General features: G+C 36.0%; 1 protein-coding gene across 4 annotated transcripts; it reads right to left on the bottom strand.

The window, feature by feature from the left end:
* LOC122289569 (ubiquitin carboxyl-terminal hydrolase 25) lies at positions 1 to 19,025 on the bottom strand. Of its 4 annotated transcripts, XR_006236184.1 has the most exons (9): positions 18,479 to 19,024; positions 17,922 to 18,399; positions 17,753 to 17,846; positions 17,562 to 17,654; positions 13,110 to 13,196; positions 12,216 to 13,012; positions 11,290 to 11,418; positions 472 to 804; positions 1 to 379 (listed from the first exon to the last, which is right to left on the bottom strand). XR_006236184.1 is itself a non-coding variant. In XM_043096701.1 (8 exons), the coding sequence occupies exons 1-8, from the start codon at positions 18,657 to 18,659 to the stop codon at positions 681 to 683; spliced, it is 1,974 nt and encodes a 657-aa protein (XP_042952635.1). In that variant the 5' UTR covers positions 18,660 to 19,025; the 3' UTR covers positions 1 to 680. The 4 variants fall into 4 exon arrangements, 3 of the variants coding, with proteins under 3 accessions (XP_042952635.1, XP_042952634.1, XP_042952636.1); XM_043096701.1 differs by having other exon boundaries at positions 1 to 804; positions 17,571 to 17,654; positions 18,479 to 19,025; XM_043096700.1 differs by having other exon boundaries at positions 1 to 804.
* Positions 19,026 to 23,618: the final 4,593 nt, after the last annotated feature.

The following is a 23,618-nucleotide window of genomic DNA, read 5'->3' as shown; positions in this document are numbered from 1 at the left end:
TAGACAAAATTGCACATCGGTTGCACTACCAAACACCCACACAAATAAAATGCTTCAAAATTGTTCAGGGAGAATGGGAACTGGGGAGTGTGATCCCCCCTCTTTCGCGGGTGGAGGGTATTCGAAAGCCTAACCATTTCATTGTAAATGGATACACTTGATAGCATATTCTCTGAGTCTGTAGTGCCACAATTATATAGGATAAAGTAATTGTGATTAGGATTGTACACTGAAGATACCGCCGGAAAGGATATTGTACAAACCCAGTAAAACTCATCTTTTGATTTACCATAATCGACTGCTCAGCCTCAAGGGAGAAACAAAACTTTCAGGAATATCTGCAATCAGCCCTTGCATCTTAAAACGGCTGAGAGCGCACCTACAGCATGTGAGCAGGGATAGAGTAATGAATGAAAAGATAGGTCTCTTGTTGTGGCAAGAACTTGCTGTAAAGGGCATTATACAACATACCCCTGCTTTTTGCTAGAGGATATCCCGTCATCAATTCCCATTAATATACCAAGACCCATCTGTGGCAATGTCAGAAGACAATAATACGAAACATCTGCAACAATTGTTATGCCACCAGCAGAATTTGACGTAGGCATTTGAATTTCTATGACTAGGTTATAGTCCCTTCATGCATCAGTATCCCTTCATCCCAAGTTTTTTCAGTTTATCTAAGTCCAGGAAAATAACTTTTTTCCTTGGTTAAATGACCGCAGACGGCCAATAAGATCCTCTTTCAATGACTCTGGTATTTGTGAAATAAAGGTTGGTTTGGCATCTGCAATTAACGTCTTCCTGTAAAGTTGTAAACAGAAAATGCAGATGGCACAGCATTTAAACCTTAGGCAAGGCAAAATAACATCAGAAAATATACAGCAGACACAGTGAAACATAATCGTTTATGATAAAAAGTGTAAAAAATTCAGAATTAAGATTAGTAAAGTAAAATAAAAACTTTTTCCACTGTTTATTTCCACTGTTTAAAGTCATGCAACTGCTAACGTTAGTTCCAAAAGCTGTTTAACACAAGAATGCATGAAATTTATGCAATTGAGTAGCGCTCCCAGCCAGACGGGTGCCATTTTTGTTTTCACACCAACCAATCAGAAATAGCAACGTAGGCGTCTCACAAAATTCGGAGTTGGACCCACATAAATGTGAGCCTCCTCTCATTCTTTCTCTCCCTCTCCCTCTCCCCTCTGAATCGACGAACGTTGGCCCCAAACATTTCTCTCCCTCTCCCTCTGAATCAATGAACGGACGCCCCAGAAAGAGATCAAATCCCAACCGTGATCTAGCTGAATCGACTAACGAATGCCCCCAAACAGAAAAATGAAAACATATCCCACCCCTCCCTGTGAAGCTCAAACCCCTCCACACTAGGTAAAATTTTATCCCAATAAAGAATCAAAATCACACTCCACAAAGAATCAAAACCTCACATCCAGACAGTAGGATTTTGAGAAAAATCTGAACTTTAAAATAAAACTCTACACAAAAAGTAGCATAATTGTTTTTCCCCAAAACCACCAAAATACAGAACAAAAAATATAGCATGCAGTACATGTATGTTGAAGAGATGAAGGATACTCAACTATATTATTTAAAATAAACACAAAAAAATATTTATTACACAGCAAGGGAAGAAATGGAGTTGGATGTGGACGTTGCAAGGGAGGAAACAGCAAGTTGCATACGGAATGTGGACACTGCAATTACAGCAGGTGCAACGGCGGTACCTTGAGGCTTGGATGGAAAAAACAAAGATCTGTAGAGATGAGATTGCTCTGAATCTACAGATGGACTATTTTTTTCATGAGAGAAATATCTCAAGCATACACAGAATACAAAAAGATGGGCTACGGGGTTCCAGTCGAAGAAGTGCATCGCAGAAGAGAAGGGCTACGGAGTTGGAAGAGGAAAGTGGGGGGGAGGAAGAGGAAAGAGGGAAAATAGAGAGGGGGTTTACCTGGATCCAATCTCATTGTAATTTCTATAAGCTCCCGATGTGTTTGTTTTTCACTGGTGGGTGTAAAAGGAAACTTACACCCAACCGGCTTAAAGGTTTTCCCTATGCAATTTCCTCGAGGAGAAAAGAACCAAAACGGAACAAATAACCAAATCAAGTTACACCATATTAAATGACCAGAAAAAAAAAAGGGGGGGGGGGGGGGGGGGGGAACTACTTACAAAGTATTATCTATTTAACTATAGGTCAGAAAAACTAAATTTTTGGGTATATGCACCTTCGGCTCCTATTGCCTTTTGTTAGCACACCGATTTTCATTTGGGTTCGGAAAGAACCACTCAAAGGCTACACATGCCTGATGCAATTCACTAAATGCAGTATAAACTATGGGTGCTAGATCCAAAAAGGAACTACACAAAAGTAATCCCACAAAGTGACGTTTCTTTATATGATCTTTTAGATCTACTTTACAATATGACGAACCACATCAAACCACGTCAGTTTGTAAAATTGCTTTTGTGTAATCCATTCGTGGCTAGAATATTTCCCATAAAATATTGAGTTGCAATACATTAAAAATCCAAATGATCACATTGTTGAGAATTGGGAACTAGGACTGTGCATAATACTTGCTAACCCAACCTAATTAATGTCTGTTTATATCATATTGGGATTGGGTTGGCTAGTCCACCCAATCTGTCACAGGTTTCAAAGTCAGGGGACCAAACCAACCTGACTAAATTGTAAGATTCATCTCATCTGATTCAGAACCCTTGCCTTGAGACTCCAGATCCTTTCAGCTGTGTATGAAGCTGTTTTCATTTCTCAAAGAAGTGCAGACCCTCTCACCTCCCAAGCTAAACTCCCCACGCAGTCTGCTGTAACCATTCACTGTAGTCACACCAGAGGTAAAGACTGATTTTTTCTCTCTCCCTCTCTCTTCATGGACATTCCTTCTCTTTCTTCTTTCTGATTTTTCTCTTGTTGAGTTTTGCTCATTGTGTCCTTCACCAACTCACCTGCTTAGATTCATCGTGTTCTGCTTGTTTGGGCACAACACACAATACCTATCTAACATTCACTGCTTGAGTGGATTGATCATATTTATATTTTTAACATTGGCACCGGGTGTCCGAGAACAAAGCCCCAACTAATCTTGGGGATGCACAGCTGTTTTCAGTTAATCCTATTACTTCTTCCAGTCAAAAGTTTTCTTTCTTCAAGGTCCGTACGTAATCCATTCTCTCAGGGTCCTTATGTCTATACATGTGATACCCCATATGATAAGAGGATAAGATAGGTGGTGTATGGGATTCTACATTCCTTGAAAATGAGTAGTTCTTGCTCTTTATAATGTTCTAATGAGACTTCAATTGTATCATTGGCTAGTCCTTAAGCTATGTCACCTACGACGTATGGGCCTGACGAAGACATCGGGAACTTAAGGGGGGAGATTATGATACCCCATATAATAAGAGAATAAGGTAGTTGGTGTATGAGATCCCACATTTCTTGGGAATGAGAAGTTCTTGTTGTTTATAAAGTTTCAACGAGGCTTCAATTGTATCATTGATAATCCTTTTGGAGTATAAGTCATGTCGTTTGGGCCTTCCATTGGGGTGTTACAAATGGTATCAGAACCTATCCAAAGCAGAAATGTAGGACTTGAGCCATGCCACCTACGACGGATGGGCTCAACGAGGACATCGGGAGTTTTAGGGCAGACAATTGTGATACCCCATATGATACCCCTAATGGGAAAAATCATTTTGAAGTCACAAAATGTCTTTGTCGAAGTAAGACAGATTCTTGACTCCGTACTCATAGCCATTGAATGCTTGGACAGTAGAGTCAGAGCTAGCACCCCAGGTATTCTTTGTAAATTGGATATGAAGAAGGTGTTTGATAATGTTAATTGGGATTTTTTGTGTATATTCTTGGTAGATATGGTTTTGGGACTTTTTCTTTCATACATTGTTACTTTGGGCTTCAGCAATTGTACTGAATGGGATTAGCTTTCATAATTTTTATGCTCAGCTTGTAATTAGGTTCATCTCTTGTATACTTCCTATGTACCTAGACCATGCCTAATTATGCGGATCAATAAATTCTTCTTACTGATAAAAAAAATAAAAAATTTAATATCTGAATTGTTGAAATAGTCAAGATTTTAGGGCAGTTTTGTTCCATCTGTCTTTTTCTATTAGAAATTTCTATGGAAAGTTGTTTTCTAAGGATTTTCATATTAGAGTAAAAAGTGATAGTGATTGCCCAAAACTAATTGCAGACGTTAGATTTTACTATGGGCATTTCCTGGAGTATAGGGCCCTAATCTTGATTCCCAAAGACAATTATTGTGGGAAAAATTGGTGGGGCTCCTTGGTGGGAGTTACCAAGCTATATTGGGAGAGAGAGAGAGAGAGAGAGAGGGGGGGGGGGGGGGGGGGGGGGATCTTTAATGTCACCCACTTCCCGAGTGAAAGATCGGGTGCATATCACATTCACCCCACTATGAGGGATTATTCTGACTTCATTTTCGACTATTGATATTCCTTTAATTGGAGGCACATTCACACATGGTCCAACAGCCGTGAACACCCATCTTGGTCAAGGATTGATAGGTTTTCAATAACTCCATATTGGGAGTTATATGTTCCATACATGCTTAAAAAACAACTACCTAGGTTATGCTCAGATCATTTCCTTATCATCTTAGATAGTAGAGGCATCCAAGGGGATAGAAAGTATATTAAATTTGAGAATATTAGGCTTAAAATTGACGGTTTTGTAGATAGGATCAGACAATGGTGGTCTTCATATTGCTTCCGAGGTTCTCCAAGTTTCATAATGGCAAAAAAACTAAAAGTGCTGAAGAATTATTTGAAATAATGGAACAAACAAGTTTTTGGGAATGTGTCCATTAGAGGTGCTCTCTCTTGGAGGAGCTACAGGGTTTGAAGGGCGAGGAGGAGGCGAGATCTCTCTCTGAATCCGAGAGAATCAATACGAGTCAGGTAGTCACAAAACTTGAAAGATCAACATTGATGCACAAGATCTCTTGGCGGCAAAAACCAAAGGCACTATGGCTAAAGGAGGGAGATAAGTGCACGAAGTTTTTTCATCAAGTGGCTAATTCGCAGGGGAGGAACAATGTAATTGAGGCTTTGATGGTAGATGGTGCCCTTTCTTTGGGCTAGCTAGTCATCAAGAACCACATTGTATAGTATTATGAGCACCTTCTCTCATAACAATACACATGGAGACCAAAAGTGGATGGATTAACTTTTGAATCATTACACCAATAGGGTTCAAGGTGGCTTAAGAGGTCATTCGAAGAAGAAGTGCGTAAAGTGATCCATAGCATGGCTAGTAACAAGGCTCTAGGCAATGATGGTTTTACCATAGGTTCTTCCAAGTTTCAAGAGTTTCATGACCTTTCAAAAAAGTCTCAAGTACTTTCTTAGCTCTCATTTCTAAAAAAAATGGGGTCTGCAAATATCAGAGACTATTGCCATATTAGCTTAGTGAATGAGGTGTACAAGATCCTTTCTAAAGTCCTAGCGAGTAGATTGAGTGTGGTGATGGAGAAGTTAATTTTGAAACCTCAAAATGCATTCGTCAAAGATAGACAAATTCTTTACTCAACAATAATTGCAAATGAAGCTTTGGATGAAAGACTCAAATCGAAAGAACCTGGATTACTGTGCAAACTAGACATGGAGAAAGCTTACGATCATATCTACTGGAACTTGCTCTATCTTCTTGCAAGATGTGAAAAGGCATGCTTGGGTAGCATTTGGCATTTCTACAGCTCACTTTTCTATCTTGGTGAATGCTTTGCCAATTGGTTTTTTTGACTCCTTTCGTGGCTTGAGATGGGGGGATTTTCTCTCTCCATTACTTTTTATTATTGTCATGGAAGTTCTTAGCAAGATGATTTCGGGCCTTGTGGTAGGTGGCTTCTGGATGGGGAATGGTGATTATAACTACTAATATTTCTGATTTATTTTTTGCCGACAATACTCTCATTTTTTGTGGAGCAAATCATGGACACATTCAATCTTTGAGAGTTTGATGGGCCCCAAGGTGGACCAAGAGCCATATATCCTTTGCAAGTTCCAGATGGGGCAATCACAAAATCGAAAACTAAGAAGAGCAATGAAACAATGCAAGAATTGGTGCAATCTACTTTGGACATGTCTAGCAAGAGCCTAATATTCAAGATGAGCTTGAGAGAAGAAAATTCAGTTCTCATCCACATGATACAAGCTATGGAAGAGTGCAACATAAATTATGGCCTATTATTATGTTTATGTGATTGAAGACATTTGACTTGTTTATTTCATTAAAAGGGATTATTTTATTAGTTATAGGAATTAGTTTAGAATAATTAGGCTTGAGGATGCTTGGCCCACATATGTTTTACTTTGTTGAATTAGGGTTTCAAAAGGCAAAGTTACTGTAGCGGGTACTATAACCACGGCACTATTCATTCAGGGGTATTTTTGGAAAATGAGGATTTTATTTTAGCCTAGAGTTTTAATCAGGTTTTAGTATAAATACTCTTAGTTGCCTCATTTTAAAAATATATGAAAGTTTTTTAAAATTGATAAATTTTATTAATTGTAAGTTGAGTTTATCTCCTCTTGTTCTTCATTAAACGTTTGAACTTATCAAAAGTAAATCACAACTTTTGTGACGTTCCTCCTTCGTAGTCTAGGTTCTTGAGACAGGTTCTTCAACGGGTCTAGATTTTAATATAATCTAGGTTCTTGAAACGAGTTCTCAACAGGTCTAGATTCTCCAACCATTGACTTGATTTTGACTTTCTTGGGTGAGTTTTCAAATTGATTGTGGGTTTAAGGGATTCCAATTCCGCGAGTTCATATCAGAGTTCTCCTCTATTTTGAAGTTGTCTCTAGATTGAGAGTGAATCTTGCCAAGTCTGAATTGGTGTTGGTGGGCGTTGTTCCCAATGTAGTGAATTTAGCTCGCCTCCTGGAATGTAAGGTATCTTCTCTACCTATGAAGTATCTTGGCTTACCATTGGGTGCTTTATTCAAACCGGAGGGGATTTGGAATGCCGTGATTGAAAAGATGGAACATAGATTGGCTTCTTGGAAGAGCTTATACTTGTCTAAGTGAGGGAGGCTTGCTCTTATCAAAAGTACCCTTTCTAATTTACCTATACATTTCCTGTCCTTGTTCCCGATCCCTACAAAGGTAGCAAATCATATTGAGAGGCTAAAACGGAATTTCTTGTGGAATGGGATAGGAGACAAGTTCAAATTCCCATTTGGTGAATTGGTTGATGGTTTGCGCACCAATATCTGGGATGACTTCGAAATCCATAATTTGAATTCAATAAGGCTTTAATGGGTAAATGGTTGTGGTGGTACCAACAACAGATGGAGCCCCATGGAAGTCAATTATTGATTCAAAGTTCAGGGAGTCTTGAGGAGGTGATACATGGATCATATGGGGTGGGTTTATGAAAACATATTAGAAAAGGGTGGGAGACTTTCCTAAGTCATGCACGTCTTGAAGTAGGTGACAATTCTCGAGTCAAATTTTGGCACAACAAATGGTGTAGTGAACAAAGCCTCAAAGAAACATTCCTTTACGTTTTTTACCATGGACAAGTGAAGGATACTTCAGTAACTTATCTCTTGTTCTTCTCTCATGGCTCCCCTCAATGCAATGTAGAATTCATTAGGCTGGCACACGATTGGGAGTTGGAGCTATCATCGAGTTTTTGCCTTACTATATTATGCCAGGGTGACTGAGGGCACCATAGATAAGATCAACTGGAGGTCCTCCAAGAAATGTAGATTCATAATTACATCGTTCTAACTAGTCAGGGCATGACACCTTTTCCATGGAGGAATACATGGAAGACAAGCCCCTCTGAAAGCAACTTTTTTTGTTTGGACAGCATCCCAAGACAAGATTCTTATTATAGACAATTTGAGGAAACATCAAGTAATGGTGTTGGATTGGTGTTGCATGTGTAAGACGAATGGGTAATCAGTAGATCACCTGTTTCTACTTTGTGAGGTGACCAAGACCTAGTGGGATGGGTTTTTTGCAGGAATAGGTTTATCCTAGGCCATGCCTCGTAGGCTGAGGGATTTTCTAGCAAGCTAGAGAGGACTCCAAGGCAATCCTCAAGTGGCAGCAACATGGAAGATGGCCCCAATATGTATGTGTTGGTGCATATGGAGGGAGCAAAAAGATAGAAGATTTGAGGATCGTGGGAGGACAATGGATGAGCTTAAAAGTTTTTTTTCTTTAAAACATTTTTTTTATGTGAGGGGGTCCTTGACTTTAATGGTCTAAATGTTCATGATTTTCTACTTTTGGTTGTAAACCCTAGTTAGGTACTTCTAGTGTATACTTACCATTTGCTTGGGCTATGCTTCATTTTCTTATGAATAAAAGTCTTGATTACCCATAAAAAATTATTTTTTCAATTGGTTTGGTTTGTTTTATTGCAAGCTAATTTTTTCTCATATAGAAAGTTCTTGGAAAAGAGGGTTTTGCATATAATACTTGCTTAACTTTAATACCTGTTTACTGATTCTGTGTTTCAGCAACTCAGCCTAACGGCATAAAGCTATTGACATTGATGTGGAGTCTTAAGTTTTGGTGAAGTATATGTTTCATGTATACAAGCTGTCTGCAAGGCTGCAATCCATTCTGTACATATAATGTTTTTGTATACTTTTACATGTTTTCCTAAGTGGAAACCATGCAAGGAAGAAAGAAAGCGTGACAAGATATATTTATGTTTTTTACAACTATTTTGCAACTCATTTTCAATCAACCAATGCAATTATGCCACTCCATTAAAAATTAATTTCAATATTACAAAACTATCCTCCATTTCATGTAGCACTATAAAACAGTATAAGTGGATCATTTTCCTTATCTCTATGATCATCTTCTTTTGCTTTTGTGAGATGATAGGTTTTAGAGAACAAAGATATGTTCTTCTCTATCACCCATGCTTATACAATAGGTTTGTTTAATTTTCACGTCATGCTTGTTATTACTTATGGTCCATTTAAAAAAGTCTATTTGTAAGAAAAACCAGATGAACAAAACCAAAACAAAAAGTTATTTCAATAGACATTCGAACAAAACCACGTGGTGCTTCTAAAAAAAGGGCCAGAACCCATATGCATTATTTGAAAAACTAGTATATTGGGCCATTAGCCAGTATGCATTATTTGAAAAACTAGTATTGAGATAAAATTGGATATGATATTATGGACCTAGATTCAAAGTGGATTAGGTTCGGCCTGTTAGGCCCATACATGGATGGATAAGCCCAAGTATTTTCTAGCCAAAGCCCATTTGATTTTTGGCTGTTAAATTCGTGATAATTGGAATTCAACCCTTTTTGGATAAGTTAAGATGAAGGCTATCCACACTTAGGTTGTTATAGAAGAATTCTTGAACCAAAAGGAGTCTAGTACAGCCTACTAAGACTTTTGAGATGGGGTTTGAGCTGTTCCATATCTGAAGAAGTAGAAATCATCCCCATTTATGACTCCTAAATGGATCCAAACAATATCAACATATTTACCCTAGAACTCGTAGCCATAAGGATTCTTGGAACCCCTTTTAGAAACAAATGACTTAAATTCGTACAGCCCTATTATTAGGTTTATCAGGTCTCATTAATAGGACCGAATGGCATGAAAACTAGAAAACAGATGCTGCTGTGAGTCTGGAAAGATTTTATAGCAATCTCATGCGATGTTCCTCAAGAAAACAAATCCCTAACCCTAGATGACTGCTGCAATTTCAGGAGATTGAAAAAAGAACCAGCCTCACCCAATCAGGTCCAACCCTTTTCCAGAAATTTCAAGTAGGTGATTATTGGTAAACAATGTTTTTGCAAGTATTATGTATGTATGTCCCTTTATTGAAAGCTCCCTTTTACGTACCCACTTATAATATGATGAAAGTGAGTTTGAATGTCATGTTATTATATGTTTTATATGCATCACGATATGTCTTAAGAATGGCCATAAGAGATGCATGGTACCAATGCAATTATGGTGGATGTGCAAACCACGGACCTAAGCATTGGTCCACCATGGTACATTATGATAAGTTAAACGGTTCCTCTTGTGGCCCACAAGCAATGGAACCAATGGACAACCCTGCACACAAGGGAGTTAAGGTGTGCTGGCCATTAAAGAAAGGGAAAGACAAGTTTAATGAGTTAGGCATGGTACATGTTACATGTTTATGTTAGTATAAGTATTAAGTACGCATGCTTTCAAGAAACCCTATATTTATTATATTCACTGTATAGCTTCCTACTTATTGAGTATTCAGCTCGTTTTAGTTGTTTGTTTGTTTGTTTTTTTATGTTTTTAAAATGTCCAGGTAAGGATAACAACCAGGTATAGATCATGTGTCAAGGGATTTTCAGACTTGGTTAATAAGTTTCTTTTTTATCACAAAAATATCAGTTAAAATGTTCTTGCTATGAGACTATATTTTTATGTTATGTTCTTTTGGGAATTTATTTTCGATAAATTATGTATTTTTATTATGTTGAATCTCTTTACCGGGCACAGTTACAGAAGTACGTAACACTCCTAACCTACAGAAAGGGGTGTTACAAAATTACTGACAATTGGTTGTTGCCATCTTCAAAGGTTAATTCTGGAGGAAGTTTCAGGGAGTACTCGAGATCCTAAGGGTAGGCAAGAGTTTTTCATCCCTTGCCATATAAGACAGCAACAAACCAACACTAATTTACCCCAGTGAAACCAAATGAAGAGCTTACCTGTCCTCTTATTTGTTCATACTACAAGTACTTTCCACAGGCAAGAACTCAGAAAGCTTCGATTCAATCATGATCCAATTCAAAATACCCATTCATAACAATGACACCAGAAAGTAAAGACACAAAATCATGGTGTTCTCCGGCGAGAGTCACCGATGGACAGCCTCAAAAAGATATCCCATAATTGTTACTAGTACAGATACCATATACCCTAGAAGAAGGATTCAGTTAAATCATATCCCAAAGAAAGGATAATTATGAACCAAACATAAAAACAAACTGAAAGAAACTCTTTCAAATGGCTAAAACATGTAGATATTCAAGAACAAAAAAATGTCCTGGGAAAAAGCTTAGAAAGAATTGAAACACTTCAGAAACGAAAATTTAAAAATTGAAAATAAGAATGGAGTACATGCATGTTTGTAGATATGGAGAGTCCAACATTGAGCATCTTAAAGCTAATACGCCCAAAATACAGGTATAAAAGATAAATGAAACTTACTTGAATTCACAACTACTTGATGGATAATTTCCGGCTTCTCGACATTGCTTCTTTGTTGTATTCATGAATTTATAAACCTCTTCTGACCAACCACAAGAACGTAGAAAAGAATTGGCTTCTTGTTTGAGACTACAAAAGAATACAACAAAGAAATTTTTAAGCCAACATAAAAGCCAACATGAATTTATAAACCTAATAGTAGGAAAGGAACTTAAATGAAAATTGGCATGTAAGAACCAAAACGGAATATAATCTTTTATTGAACATTTGTCAGTACATTTTAATAAACAAATAATAATTAATTACAAGAATCACAGAAGAAATCTCGAAATGTGCCTACAAAATGCCCCATGCAAGACCCCAAGTGAACAAATAGGCAGAAATTCATCAGAGACAAAGTAAAACAATAAAAATGGTCCCAAGTACAACCAAATGGCATATCCTTCCCCATAAGAGTGGATGGTTAGCACATAGATCCAATCCTGAGTTACAAGAATTTCTATATATAAAAAGGTGGATCATCAACAGAGAAATCACAGCTATTGTATCAAGCAAATCATCAGACCCAAAAATATTTTCCAAACTAATATGGGGTAATTGGAAAATCCAGGAGGTCCAAAGATATCAATTTGGGCCAGAACCAAATGAGAAATTGATTCATCAATAACTCAAGCAAAAATGCATTTCTATCCTTTTATGTGACCATAAGACTCCACTATGGTTCAATTTCAAAAACTTTCTACCCAACTCGAAATTTTGTTTCTTTCTATTTAATAATTGGTTGATATGTAGAATTGGTTCGTCAATAACTCAACCAATTGAGTAATATGAAGGAATAGCGTACTAGGAGAGCATGAAATGCATTTTAAGCAAATTAAACTCTTGATAAAATAAGTAGTTTAAAACAATGGAGTAAGTGAATATACTGTTCTTTCAGTTCTTCATATTCTTCCTGGGAATGAGCATCCTGTGCAAAATAAATACCACCACTCTCCTTCAATTTTCTCTTAGAGCCCGAGATCTCAAAACCACCAATTTTTTTATAAGTCTCAGCACCACCATTGACACGAGAAGTTTCCAGTTCAGGGTGGTTAGGACCTCCCTTCATCACCCCAGTCCTTGTACCATTACAATCTCCGAGATCTGATTTCCCTGAGTTAATACTGCTTTGACTATTGCCATTTTCACCAGTTGAAGGGAATCCTGTGCTATGCTTACTATCAGCAGCATCAAATGTTCTGATTCTGTTAAAACCATTAACGTTTATGGTCAAAGCCACATCTTTTTCACTTTTCTCTTTAGGAATGGAGTCTTTTGCATGCCCATTTGTTTCCATGGGTTGACTCTTATGAAGATCAACTTTTACATTACCAGTAGCAGGAGTTCTTTTGGAAGTAGAGTTTCCTATGCTAAACCTCATCTGTGGGCTAGAAGGCACCTTAACAACCTTAGATATGTTTGAGATATCCTTCTGAGAAGATTGCTCAACATAACCTTTTGTATACGCTGCTTTCAGTGGGATGGCCTTTGGGCTTTTAAATGCCTCACTGCCATTGCAATCTCTAGACTTCATTCCATTTGAAGTAAGAACAGTGCTGGCAGATGTCGGCCTTTGGTTAGTGCGAGAAAAGAAAAGAATATAGACTTTCTCTGACAAAACCTCCTGCAGGGTCGAAAGTGAGACAAACGAATCATCGCAGCAATACCACCGACCCATTGCATCCTGAACACATGGGGAATACTGATCAGCAAAACTATTATTTCAGCTGCTTTCTTGAAAATCATTTAATGTCAAAGAGTGCAGGACATGCAAATGATACCTTAATGTAGGCATAATAGTGACCAGAGTCTTGTGAGTAGCCCGAATGCACAATAGTACCAAAGAGCTTATATTCTGGTAGTGGATCCTGAATCAGATAAATGCAAAAATTAAAAAAATTAAAAACAAGTTTAGTAATGTATCAGACATGTATCAGTGTAACGTCCCAATGGAAGGCCCAAACCACATGGCCTATACTCCAAAAGGACTAGTCAATGATACAATTGGAACCCCATTGGAACCTTATAAAGAGCACAAACTTTTCCTTCCCAATCAATGTGGGATCCCATACACCACCTACCCATATCCTTATCATATGGGGTATTACAATCTACCCCCCTTAAATTCCTGACGTCCTCGTCGGGACTATCCGTTGTAGGTGGCACGGCTCAAGTCCCACATTTCTGGTTGGGATAAGCTCTGATACCATTTGTAACGCCCCAATGGAAGGCCCAAACCACATAGCCTATACTCCAAAAGGACTAGTCAATGATACAATTGGAACCCCATTGGAAACTTATAAAGAGCACAAACTTTCCCAAGCAATATGGGATCCCATACACCACCTACCCATATCCTTATCATATGGGGTATTACAATACGTTACAAAGAGCACAAACTTTTCCTTCCCAAGCAATGTGGGATCCCATACACCACCTACCCATATCCTTATCATATGGGGTATTACAATCAGACAAGTATAAACTAAAAAAATAAAAAATCCCATGGGACTCTAGTACAGATAGGCATCTGCATGATGATGCATGCCATGTTCATGTAGTACTTAGATCATGTATGCCATGTTCATGCAGTACTTAGATCATATATGCCATGTTCAAGTAGTACTTAGATCATGTATGCCATGAAGTGTCATAAAATGTTTAGATCATGTTAGGTCATGTCATGCTATGCTGCGCCATGTACAAGCATGGCGTCATAAAATGTTTAAATCATGTTAGGTCATGTCATGCTATGCTACGCCATGTACAAAAATATGTCATGTTATGCCATGCTATGTACAAGAATATGCCATGCTAGAAGGTTCATGAAGTCAATAAAATTCTCATGCATTAAGAAAGACGAAATTTTATGGTGACATGGATCCAAGCATGTTCACCACAAGTTATGCTAAGACAATGCCAAGGACTCAAGCGTGATTACCACAAGTTGGGTGAAACACAGATTCAAGCGTGTTTCACTCCATGTACAAGTTATGCGAGTTGAGTGAAACACGCTCACTCCATGTTATGCAAGTTAAGTGAAACATGGACTCAAGCGTGTTTCACTACATAATAAGTTATGAGGTGCTACGGACTCAAGCGTCATTCACCATATGTTAAGTGAGACATGGACTCAAGCGTCTTTCACTCTATGTTATGACAAGTAATGGGGGCCATGAACTCAAGTGTGGTTCACCATAAGATAAGTGAAATATAGGATAAACAAGTTATTCATGCGTTTATATTATATGTTTGCCATGATTATGTATGTTTCCGCTTATGTTGATAATGAATAGACATGCTATGAGAATCTGTGAATGATATGTATGCTTGAAGAGTCTTTCAAAAATTAAGTCCATGACAAGTTATGTTATGTTTACAGTATGATGTGCTATCTACTGACATTTTTGTTTGGTTCTCTGTTTTCTTTTATGCACATGAAGTTTATGATGATGCGGAGTTGGATGGCCAGGACTAGATCTAGTACAAGGACTTAGAATTGAATAAGGGTCCTTTCCACAAGGATTAGTTTCTTTTATGTCATTTCAATAAAAAAATCTTATTTAAGATTAGTTATGTTTCAAGTTTCAAAGACAATTTGTGTTCCTTTCAATTTAATGTTTTTCAATAAATGAGGTATTTCAAAATATTGAATGTCTTTACCGGGCATTATGCTATGTACGTTAGTAACATCTCTATCCTATGGGAACGGGGTATTACAGGCTACTTATTGAGTATTCAACTCACATTTATTTTTGTGTTACCTAGATAACGAGCATGATGGAAATATTACAGGTTCAAGCTTAAGGATAGGTTTGGATGGTGAGATGAGAATTTTTTATTTTATATGAAAGTTGAAAGTTAAATCAAATATTATTATTGTTTTGAAATTGAAAAAATGTTCAAGCAGGATAGGTTTGGATGGTGAGATGAAAATTTTTTGTTTTAGATGAAAGTTAAAAGTTAAATAAAATAATATTTTTTAATATTATTATTGTTTTGAAATTTGAAAAAAATGAATTGAGATTTGAAAATTTTGAATTATTTATTATATTTTATGTGAAAATTTAAAAAAATCGTAATGATGAGATGAGATGAGAATTTTGTATCTCATCTTAGCTACCAAACCTACCCTACTCATAGAGACGAGACAGACACCTAGAACTTTAATGATTTTGTTAGAGAATTTTTAATTATGGTTTTTATTATGATTTAAGGATTTTTATGAACATCCACAAACTAAGGTTTTTCATTAAGTGCTGCCCATGATTTTTATTAATCAAATTTGGGATTGTTTTAATGTTTATGGAATCTTGTTAGTAGTCATATCCAGCTCTCGTGATGTTTAAGTTAGTAGTATTCCCAAGCATATTGGGAAGGGGTGTTAAAGCTATCATTAACTCAATACATTCGCTTCAATGTGTAACCACTTGTAAAAACCCATTAGCGATAGACCACTCTAACGTTGTGAGGAAAGAGAAGCAGTCCGATGAGGAAGGTATTGAGTTTGGAGCGTCTATGTTTTTGTGAGAGAGAGACAACGGGAGAGAGATAAAAAAATCTCGAACCATATAAACAACAGAAGCCACACTATTTCAAGCCATTTCCCAATGAAAGGGGCATTAAAAGTGATATAAATATACCTTTGCGATAACCCCAAAGGTTTGGCCCAAGTGGTAAAGGTCTTGGTCTTGGGGTATCACTCCTTTCAAGGTCCAAGGTTTAACACCTCATGGGTGCAAACAATCCTCTAGGGCCACACTCCCTGGTTAAAAAGCCAGTGATTTAACCACTTCCGTGTAGGGAAACTTCCAAGGGTGCACCGCACAAGACTGTGGTTTACTCTATAGGGGTGAGCCCAAACTTGGAGGTTCCCCAACATCAAAATATATATATGTATATATGCCTTTGCTATGAAAATGGAAAGAACAAAAAGTAAAGAAAGATGATGTATAAATGTATGAAATGTAACCCCTAGGGGTTGCCTCAAGTTGTAAGGGCATTGACCTCAATGGTATGCTCCCTCCAAGTCTAAGATTCAAACCCTTGGATGCGAACAATTTCTAAGGGCGACACCCCATAGGTGAAAAGCCAATTATTTACATGATCCATGTGATGGGATGCATTGCATGCGTCCAAGGTTTAACGGGATTAAATACATGTTGCGTTTGTACGATCTTCAAGATTCGTTTGACGGGATTAAAGACATGTTTTTAAATTTTTTTGTCATATGATATAATGTGCAATGGCTCTAGAGCTAACAGGCGAGTGCAACCATATTGTACGGTCCACAGGGATAAGCTCACTCGAGTACACTAGAGTTTAACAAGTGGTGTTCATATCCTAGATGCGACTCAACTCATTGGTCACATGAATAGGGTTGGGGTCCTTTTAATAGCCAACATACTTCAAACTCTATTTACTTTATGACATATTTACTTATTTTGTATTTAATTATCATTTTATTTTTCTATTTAAACTACCTGGATACCATCAAAGATAATTTGTATCGACCGCAGAATCTAGAGTTGAAATCATTCCCTGGATAGACCATTTAAAGTGCTTGCAGCAAGTCGAGACTTTAATTTTAGGATGCTATTTTGGTTTTTAAGAATAATTTGGTTATTTATCTTATATTGTAAAGACATTGATAAAGATTGTTTTGGTTTTGTGTTTACATAATTCAATGATATGAGGCATCCTATTCTTAATGGAAGTGGTTGTTACATGATCAATGTGATGACATATCCCTTATGGCTTGCCAGCTTCATGAAATTTTCTTTTTTTTTTAGTAAGGAAGAAAAGAGCATCATGAAGTTTTCTCACTATTATTTTTCCAACTGGCTAGGTTGTAATTCTTATCAAAGCCTGTGAATGATGATATATATCTTCTATGCCTTGGAAAATTCAATCAGTTCACTGTGTGTCAGTTTGTGCAGAAATTATCAAACTCAGAACCTAATAACTTTTATTAAAGCCCGTGAATGATGATATATATCTTCTATGCCTTGGAAAATTCAATCAGTTCACTGTGTGTCAGCTTGGGCAGATATTATCAAACTTAGAATCCAATAACTTTTTTTTATCAGTAAACAAGTTTTTATTGATCGAAAGAGTAGGCAAAAGCCCAAGTATACAGGAAAACTTAGAATCTAATGACTAAGAACAAATTACGTTTTTAGCAACCATTTGGCATCTGAATGAACTTCATTCAAAATAGAACTAAAACATACCCGGCTTGCCTTACACATGAAACTGGAAAGCACCAAAACCTCTTCAAATGCAATGGCCTTATCAATCTTAGCACCAAGTATGCCCTCAAATCTCTGCCAGCAAAATCCATCAGCGTCAGTTTCACTAGAAAGCAATGAAACCCACTGTTACCAAGCTACTATTTTAATCCACTTTTTTAAAATAGACCCACCTTGAGCTGGATTACAAGGACGTTGGGGGCTTGAAGTATAGACATTTGCTTCCTTGCTACCACCAGTTTCTTACATCTAAACAAGCATAAGTTCCTTCAACGATAATGATAACAATATTTTTTGATAGGTCACAAACAAAGGAAATCGCCATTTGGAGGAGTGACTTACTTGTCGCACTTGTACTTATTGTTGTCATCCAAAACCTCGGGTTGAAAGAACTTATGTAATGCCTCTTTAAGTGAATTACTAAGCAAAACATCGAGACTAATATCCATTATCTCATCATCCTTATTCGACTCGTTGCCACAAGAAAGACACTTCACCTGGCTCTGCAACGCACCCCCAAAGATCTCTTTCACCACAGTAGTTGAAGCAGCAGTCGCAGCAGAAGTAGTTTGCTCGCCTCCCTTTGAGTTGGAACGCCGCAGCTGCAGCTTCTTCAGGCGGAGGCATGTGTTGTGGCAGGCGTCGATCACATAGCGCAGGAACTCGTGCGCGTCCTCCTGTCGGCCGCACCGGAAGTGCTCAGCAAAAATCCGGAGACAGCTCTGGATCTTCAAGGGCGCGTCAGGGGTTTGATCCACGCTCAGAGACCGCACAATCCGCTTCTCCAGAATGCAAAACGGACAGTCGCGCGTCAAATCACCTGCGCGAAAATTGAGACGAATAAAGAAGAAGGCCAAGAAATTAGGGCAAAGGGAGGAAAAGAAAAATGTAATGCATACAGAGCGAGGAGTGCTGGCATTTGAGACAGAAATTAGCGAGGGGAGGGGTGTAGGTGAGGCACTGGAGGACGCTGTTGAGATAGCAAGAGTTGCCGAGGTTCTTGAGCCCTATAGGGGGGCCGTTCTTGCGCTTCTGACTGAGTAAATTCGGCTGCCAACTCATTTGCAATTGCAAGGCCATCAAAGTAGACCACCTCCCGTCTCCGTTTCCTGTGACGCATCGGACGGCTTCGTCTCTAAAGTACAAATGTCCCAACGCCACCAGGACCACCACAATCGCATGGCTCTCCCTGTCTGTCTTCTCGGGTGCCTTATAAGAAAGCAAATCGAATCAAATCGAATGAGATAAATGAATTGGACTCCCTCGTAACCCCCGGGTACAGTAGGTTTTCAAAAGGAAAACTCGAGGGAAAGGGGAAGAATATCTCAGAGAAGAAGAAGCGCCACCGTGCTTGCAAAACCCCCAAATCCAAATCGCTCCCTCTCACTCAGACTTTGCGAGGGTTCATAATTCACCTCTCATAGGCCTTTCCCTCTCGCCTGGCCTTTTGGGCTGGTACGGTTACTTAATTATTTACCTCTGTTATCTATTTTATTACCATTATTTTAAAAAATAAAAATTATTTATCAAACTTTTTATTCTCATCCACTCAAGAGTCTCAACCTCTCTTATGGCAAAGTGCTATTGTCTGATTTACATAATTTTCAATTTTTAAAATAAAGGTCTAAAGTTCAAAATCTCCTTCTGCTAAATGTATAAGAAAAAAATCTCTCTTAATAAGATATTAAATAATAAATTTATAAATAAAATATAATAAATAATTTTTTATAATTTAATATTATATCATAAAATAACTGATGAATAACATTATTCTTCAAACAAACTTTAAGATCTGGTTGGGATACAAAAGTTTCACAATTCATATCAACTCATCTCATCTAATTATTACAATTTTCTTATATTTTCACATAAAATATAATAAATAATTCAATATTTTTAAATCTCAAAACAATAATAATATTAAAAACTAATATTCTAACAATATTTTATTTAACTTTAAATTTTCATTTCAATTCATTTCATCTCAACTCACTATCTAAAACTCCCACAAGAGTTTATTTACATATAAATTGAAAGGTTAATATATCATTTATTAAAAAAGATTATTGTAATTTAAAAAATTAAAATATCAATGTTTTTTAACATAATTAATATGAAAAAAATTTCATCAAGATATATTATTTTTTAATATTATTAATTATTAAGAAAAATATATATAACTCTACTAATAGTTATTATTAATAAAATAAGTAAAAAAGTTAAAATATTCAAATGATAATTTTGAGGAATGACTTTGAGAGACTCCAGTAAACTTTTCTATATTAAGAATGTGTAAAAAAATAAAACTTTAGATAAATTAACTTTTTCATGACTAGGGGTGCATTGATTTAGTTGGAGTTGGATTCTCTTAAATCCGACTCCGACTTGGATTTATATAGGCTTCGATCTGACTCTGACTTTTCAGAGTGGAGTTAGATTTGAACTTTAAACTTTGGACTTCTTTTAATTTTTTTAGTTTCATATTTAGTCCATTTAAAAATAAATTTTTTATGGGCTTTCAAATATCAATTTTCTACAAAAATTAAAAACTAAAACTAAATCATTCACTACTAGTTTACTTCTATATTATGTCTTAACTTATTTGTAACTTATTTCTAGTATCGAATTACATGTTATTATACTTTAGTAAATTGATATTATGTGTTATTAACTTATTATACTAGACTTATTAGTTATTTATATACTAGTGTTTAATTCATTTCTATATAAGGCTTATACTATAATGTATAATTACATATTATTATACTAATGTCTAACTTATTTCTAACTCAATTATATATTATTAGACTTTCTAGTGTCTAATTATATGTTATTATACTTTATTAAATTAGTATTATGTATTATTAACTTATTATACTAGACTTATTTAAATACTAGTGTCTAACTTATTTATATACTTGATTATGTATGGTAATAATACTATAATGTTTACACATACTATACTATCATTAGTCTATTTATAAGTATATTATAAGAAGATTTTAAGGGGCCGCTAAATATTTTTAGAGAGAGAAGCTCTATCTTCTCTCTAGAAACCTAAACAAGAAACCACCCTAGAGGGCCCTCCCTTCTCCCAAATGCAGTTTCTCCATGTGTTTAATTTTCCAGTTGGTGTTTTGACTTTTGTTTTATTTTTTCAGTCAAATCATGGAGAAGCGGCATTTGATGTTTTCTGGTGGCCAATGACCACCATGCTCCCCACCGTAGGGTTTTTAAGCTATCTTACAAACAACCGAAGGTTTCACCACACGTGCCACCATATAGAGGGCTCTATTGTTGCCACACGCGACTTTTCAGAGACCAGCGATTTTGGTAACTTCAGGATCGACGGTCTAGTACATTCCTAGCGTGTCGTGTCTCTTAGGATTGACGGTTTTCAGTTATTTCAAGTTTCTGTTTTGTTGTATTTATGTTTTTTCGGTATTTCCTATGTATTTATGTTCTATTGTGTGTTAAGTAAAAATAAAAATAAAAAATAGGCTATTGGACATGCTGTTCATAGCAGGAGAACCCTCTCCTCCTTTGGATGATGGTGGGTAGATTTCTCTCTTCTCATTTGGAGGATAAGGCTTGGATACCTCTCCTCCTTTAGAGGTTGAGGAATGGTTATCTCTATTTTTATAGAATGTTATATTCTTAAACAAACCGTACTTGAAATCTCTGTTTTTCTAGAGTCACATATCTCATAAGGTTTTATCATTAGATAGCTTATATAAGTTGAGATAATGTCCGTCACAAAAAAATTTGTGTGCGAGAAAACCCCAAACAGATGAGTAGTTTAGTTTATAATATGGGTCTTTCCCTATGTTTATCAGTCACAGCTGTAACTTCAATTTCATTGAATAAAATGAAGTCTATTCCTATAAAAAAAAAAAGTATATTATTTAATAATAATTAGCTCATACTAATATATTATTGAATTTAACTATATAAGTTCTAGCTATATAACTATATAATTATACTAGTATATATGATAAACATATAAATAAATATATATTTTTATAATATATGTACAATATATGAGTTGGATTCAAAGTCTGAGTCGGAGTTAGAGGACAAAGTCAGAGCATAAAGTCTGAGTTGGATCAGATAAAAGTCAAAGTCAATATAGCAACACCTCAAACTCCGATTCTAACTGAAAAATTAAAAAAGAAATTCAATTCCGACTCTAATTCCATTTTTTCGTTAGAGTCAAAAGGGAGTCACATTTAGTGTCAAAACGGAGTAGGATTCAGAGTTACATTTTAAAATTTTTGCACATCCCTAGTCATAACACCCACATAAGGGCAATATTTTTTGTTAGGTATATAATCACATGCCATCGATAGCTTTAGAAAATAAAATAAAATCCAAAGACATATTTGGTCAATACTCGTTTTGATGTTAGAAGCATTTGTGTGCAGTTCATAATTAAACTTCATTCAACATCCAAACATACGTAAGTCTCCATTTGAGTGCATTTCAACTTTAAGTTTCATGGGACTCACAACTTATCAAACAAAAAGAAAAAGTCACTTCTCCGTACCTTTATTCTCTCTGTTTCTCTTTCCCAAAAAAAAAAAAAAAAAAAAACCATCTGCTTCCTAAATCTCTTTTATTTGAGCAAACCCATGATACATTTCGAGCGATTGAGCCCGCTCGAGCGAGAGACAAATGTCTTGAGCGCTGAATCAAGTGAGTCTCAATTTGTTGGGCAACTCTAATTTTTTTTTTTCTCCCGCATTACATGCATTTTTTTACTACTAATTAAATAATATGTAAATAAATAAGAGAAGAAAATGTAGACATGATACTATTGTAATTTTATTGATGATTATTTTATTTTTTATTTTTATAAATTTGGAGTAAGAAAAATTCTTTTTATACCGTTGGAAATATTTTGTTTTTATTTTGTTGTAATTTTTTTACATGCATTGAGAGAATTTATATTTCATTTGTATTATTTATTAAGAAATGATTTAATAAATAAATTATTCAATCATTTTAACAACTTTTCAATTATTGGGGGGCTCCATACATTTTTCAACTTTTACAAATAGTATTAAACTCATATTAACATCTATATACATCGAAACTCATCTTAGATGACTCAATAGAACTTATTCCACCATATCAACCCACTATTCATAAAGAGTTCAACTCAACTCAACATCTAAACATAGCCTAATTTTTGTAAGTTTTAGATTGGATAGGAGATGGACACTATTCCTTTTAGAAATAACCACTTATGACTTATGTTATAGTAAGATATAGAATAAGTCTTCTAAATTCCACCCATCGTAATTAATGAAATTTAAGATATATTTTTCTTTTATTTGGAAAATTAAAATTAAAAAACTATAATAATTTATTTTAAAAGTTGAAAATAGAAAAAAGAAAAAAGAAAAAAATGGTTGCGAGGAGGTGTCCCCTCGTTGACCAAATGGTGGCTCTATGGAGAGGGAACTAGAAATATATATATTTTTTTTTCATTTTTTATGATTTTTCAAACCAATAATCTAGTATAGTTTTAATTTTCAATGTTAATTTCAGAGAGAAAAGATTCTAATCTTATCAGTTAGTACCTGTTATTCGTCAATTAGGATAGATGAAATTTGGAATGGAGAAACCGATCTAAGATTTGTCATGGAATAGGCCATTACGGACAATTTTCCTTTTTGGGTAGGACCATTATGCCACGTAAGTAGGGGTGTTCAACCGGGTTTCGGACCGGGTATCTAGGTATATCCGGGCCGGAATCCGGATTCAAAATCCGGACCGGGTTTCGGCCCAGTTATAACCGGGTTATGACCCGGTCCGAAACCCGGATTAATCCGGATATTTATAACCCAGAAATCCGGGTTCCGGATCAAAACCGTTTTTTTTTTTAAATACTGAAATCTCTCTGTTAATAATTTTTTTATGTTGAAAAATGTTTCTCAAAAATCCAATATTTATTGCAATTTTTTCAAGAAACATTGTTGAAATGCAAAACTTTTTTGTTATATAAAAGTTTATATTTTTTTATATCATTGTCTA

Source organism: Carya illinoinensis, chromosome 12 (genome assembly GCF_018687715.1).
Source record: "Carya illinoinensis cultivar Pawnee chromosome 12, C.illinoinensisPawnee_v1, whole genome shotgun sequence".
Classification (NCBI taxonomy): domain Eukaryota; kingdom Viridiplantae; phylum Streptophyta; class Magnoliopsida; order Fagales; family Juglandaceae; genus Carya; species Carya illinoinensis.
This window is presented reverse-complemented; position numbering and strand designations above follow the sequence as displayed.

Bases quoted from the DNA above. Each gene is read 5' to 3' on its own strand.
- LOC122289569 (XM_043096700.1), bottom strand. From the start codon at position 18,659: ATGGCCTTGCAATTGCAAATGAGTTGGCAGCCGAATTTACTCAGTCAG. The intron at 18,400-18,478 runs GTATGCATTACA...ATTTTCGCGCAG, and splicing joins ATGCCAGCACTCCTCGCTCT to GTGATTTGACGCGCGACTGT. The intron at 13,013-13,109 runs GTATCATTTGCA...CCATGTGTTCAG, and splicing joins ACTATTATGCCTACATTAAG to GATGCAATGGGTCGGTGGTA.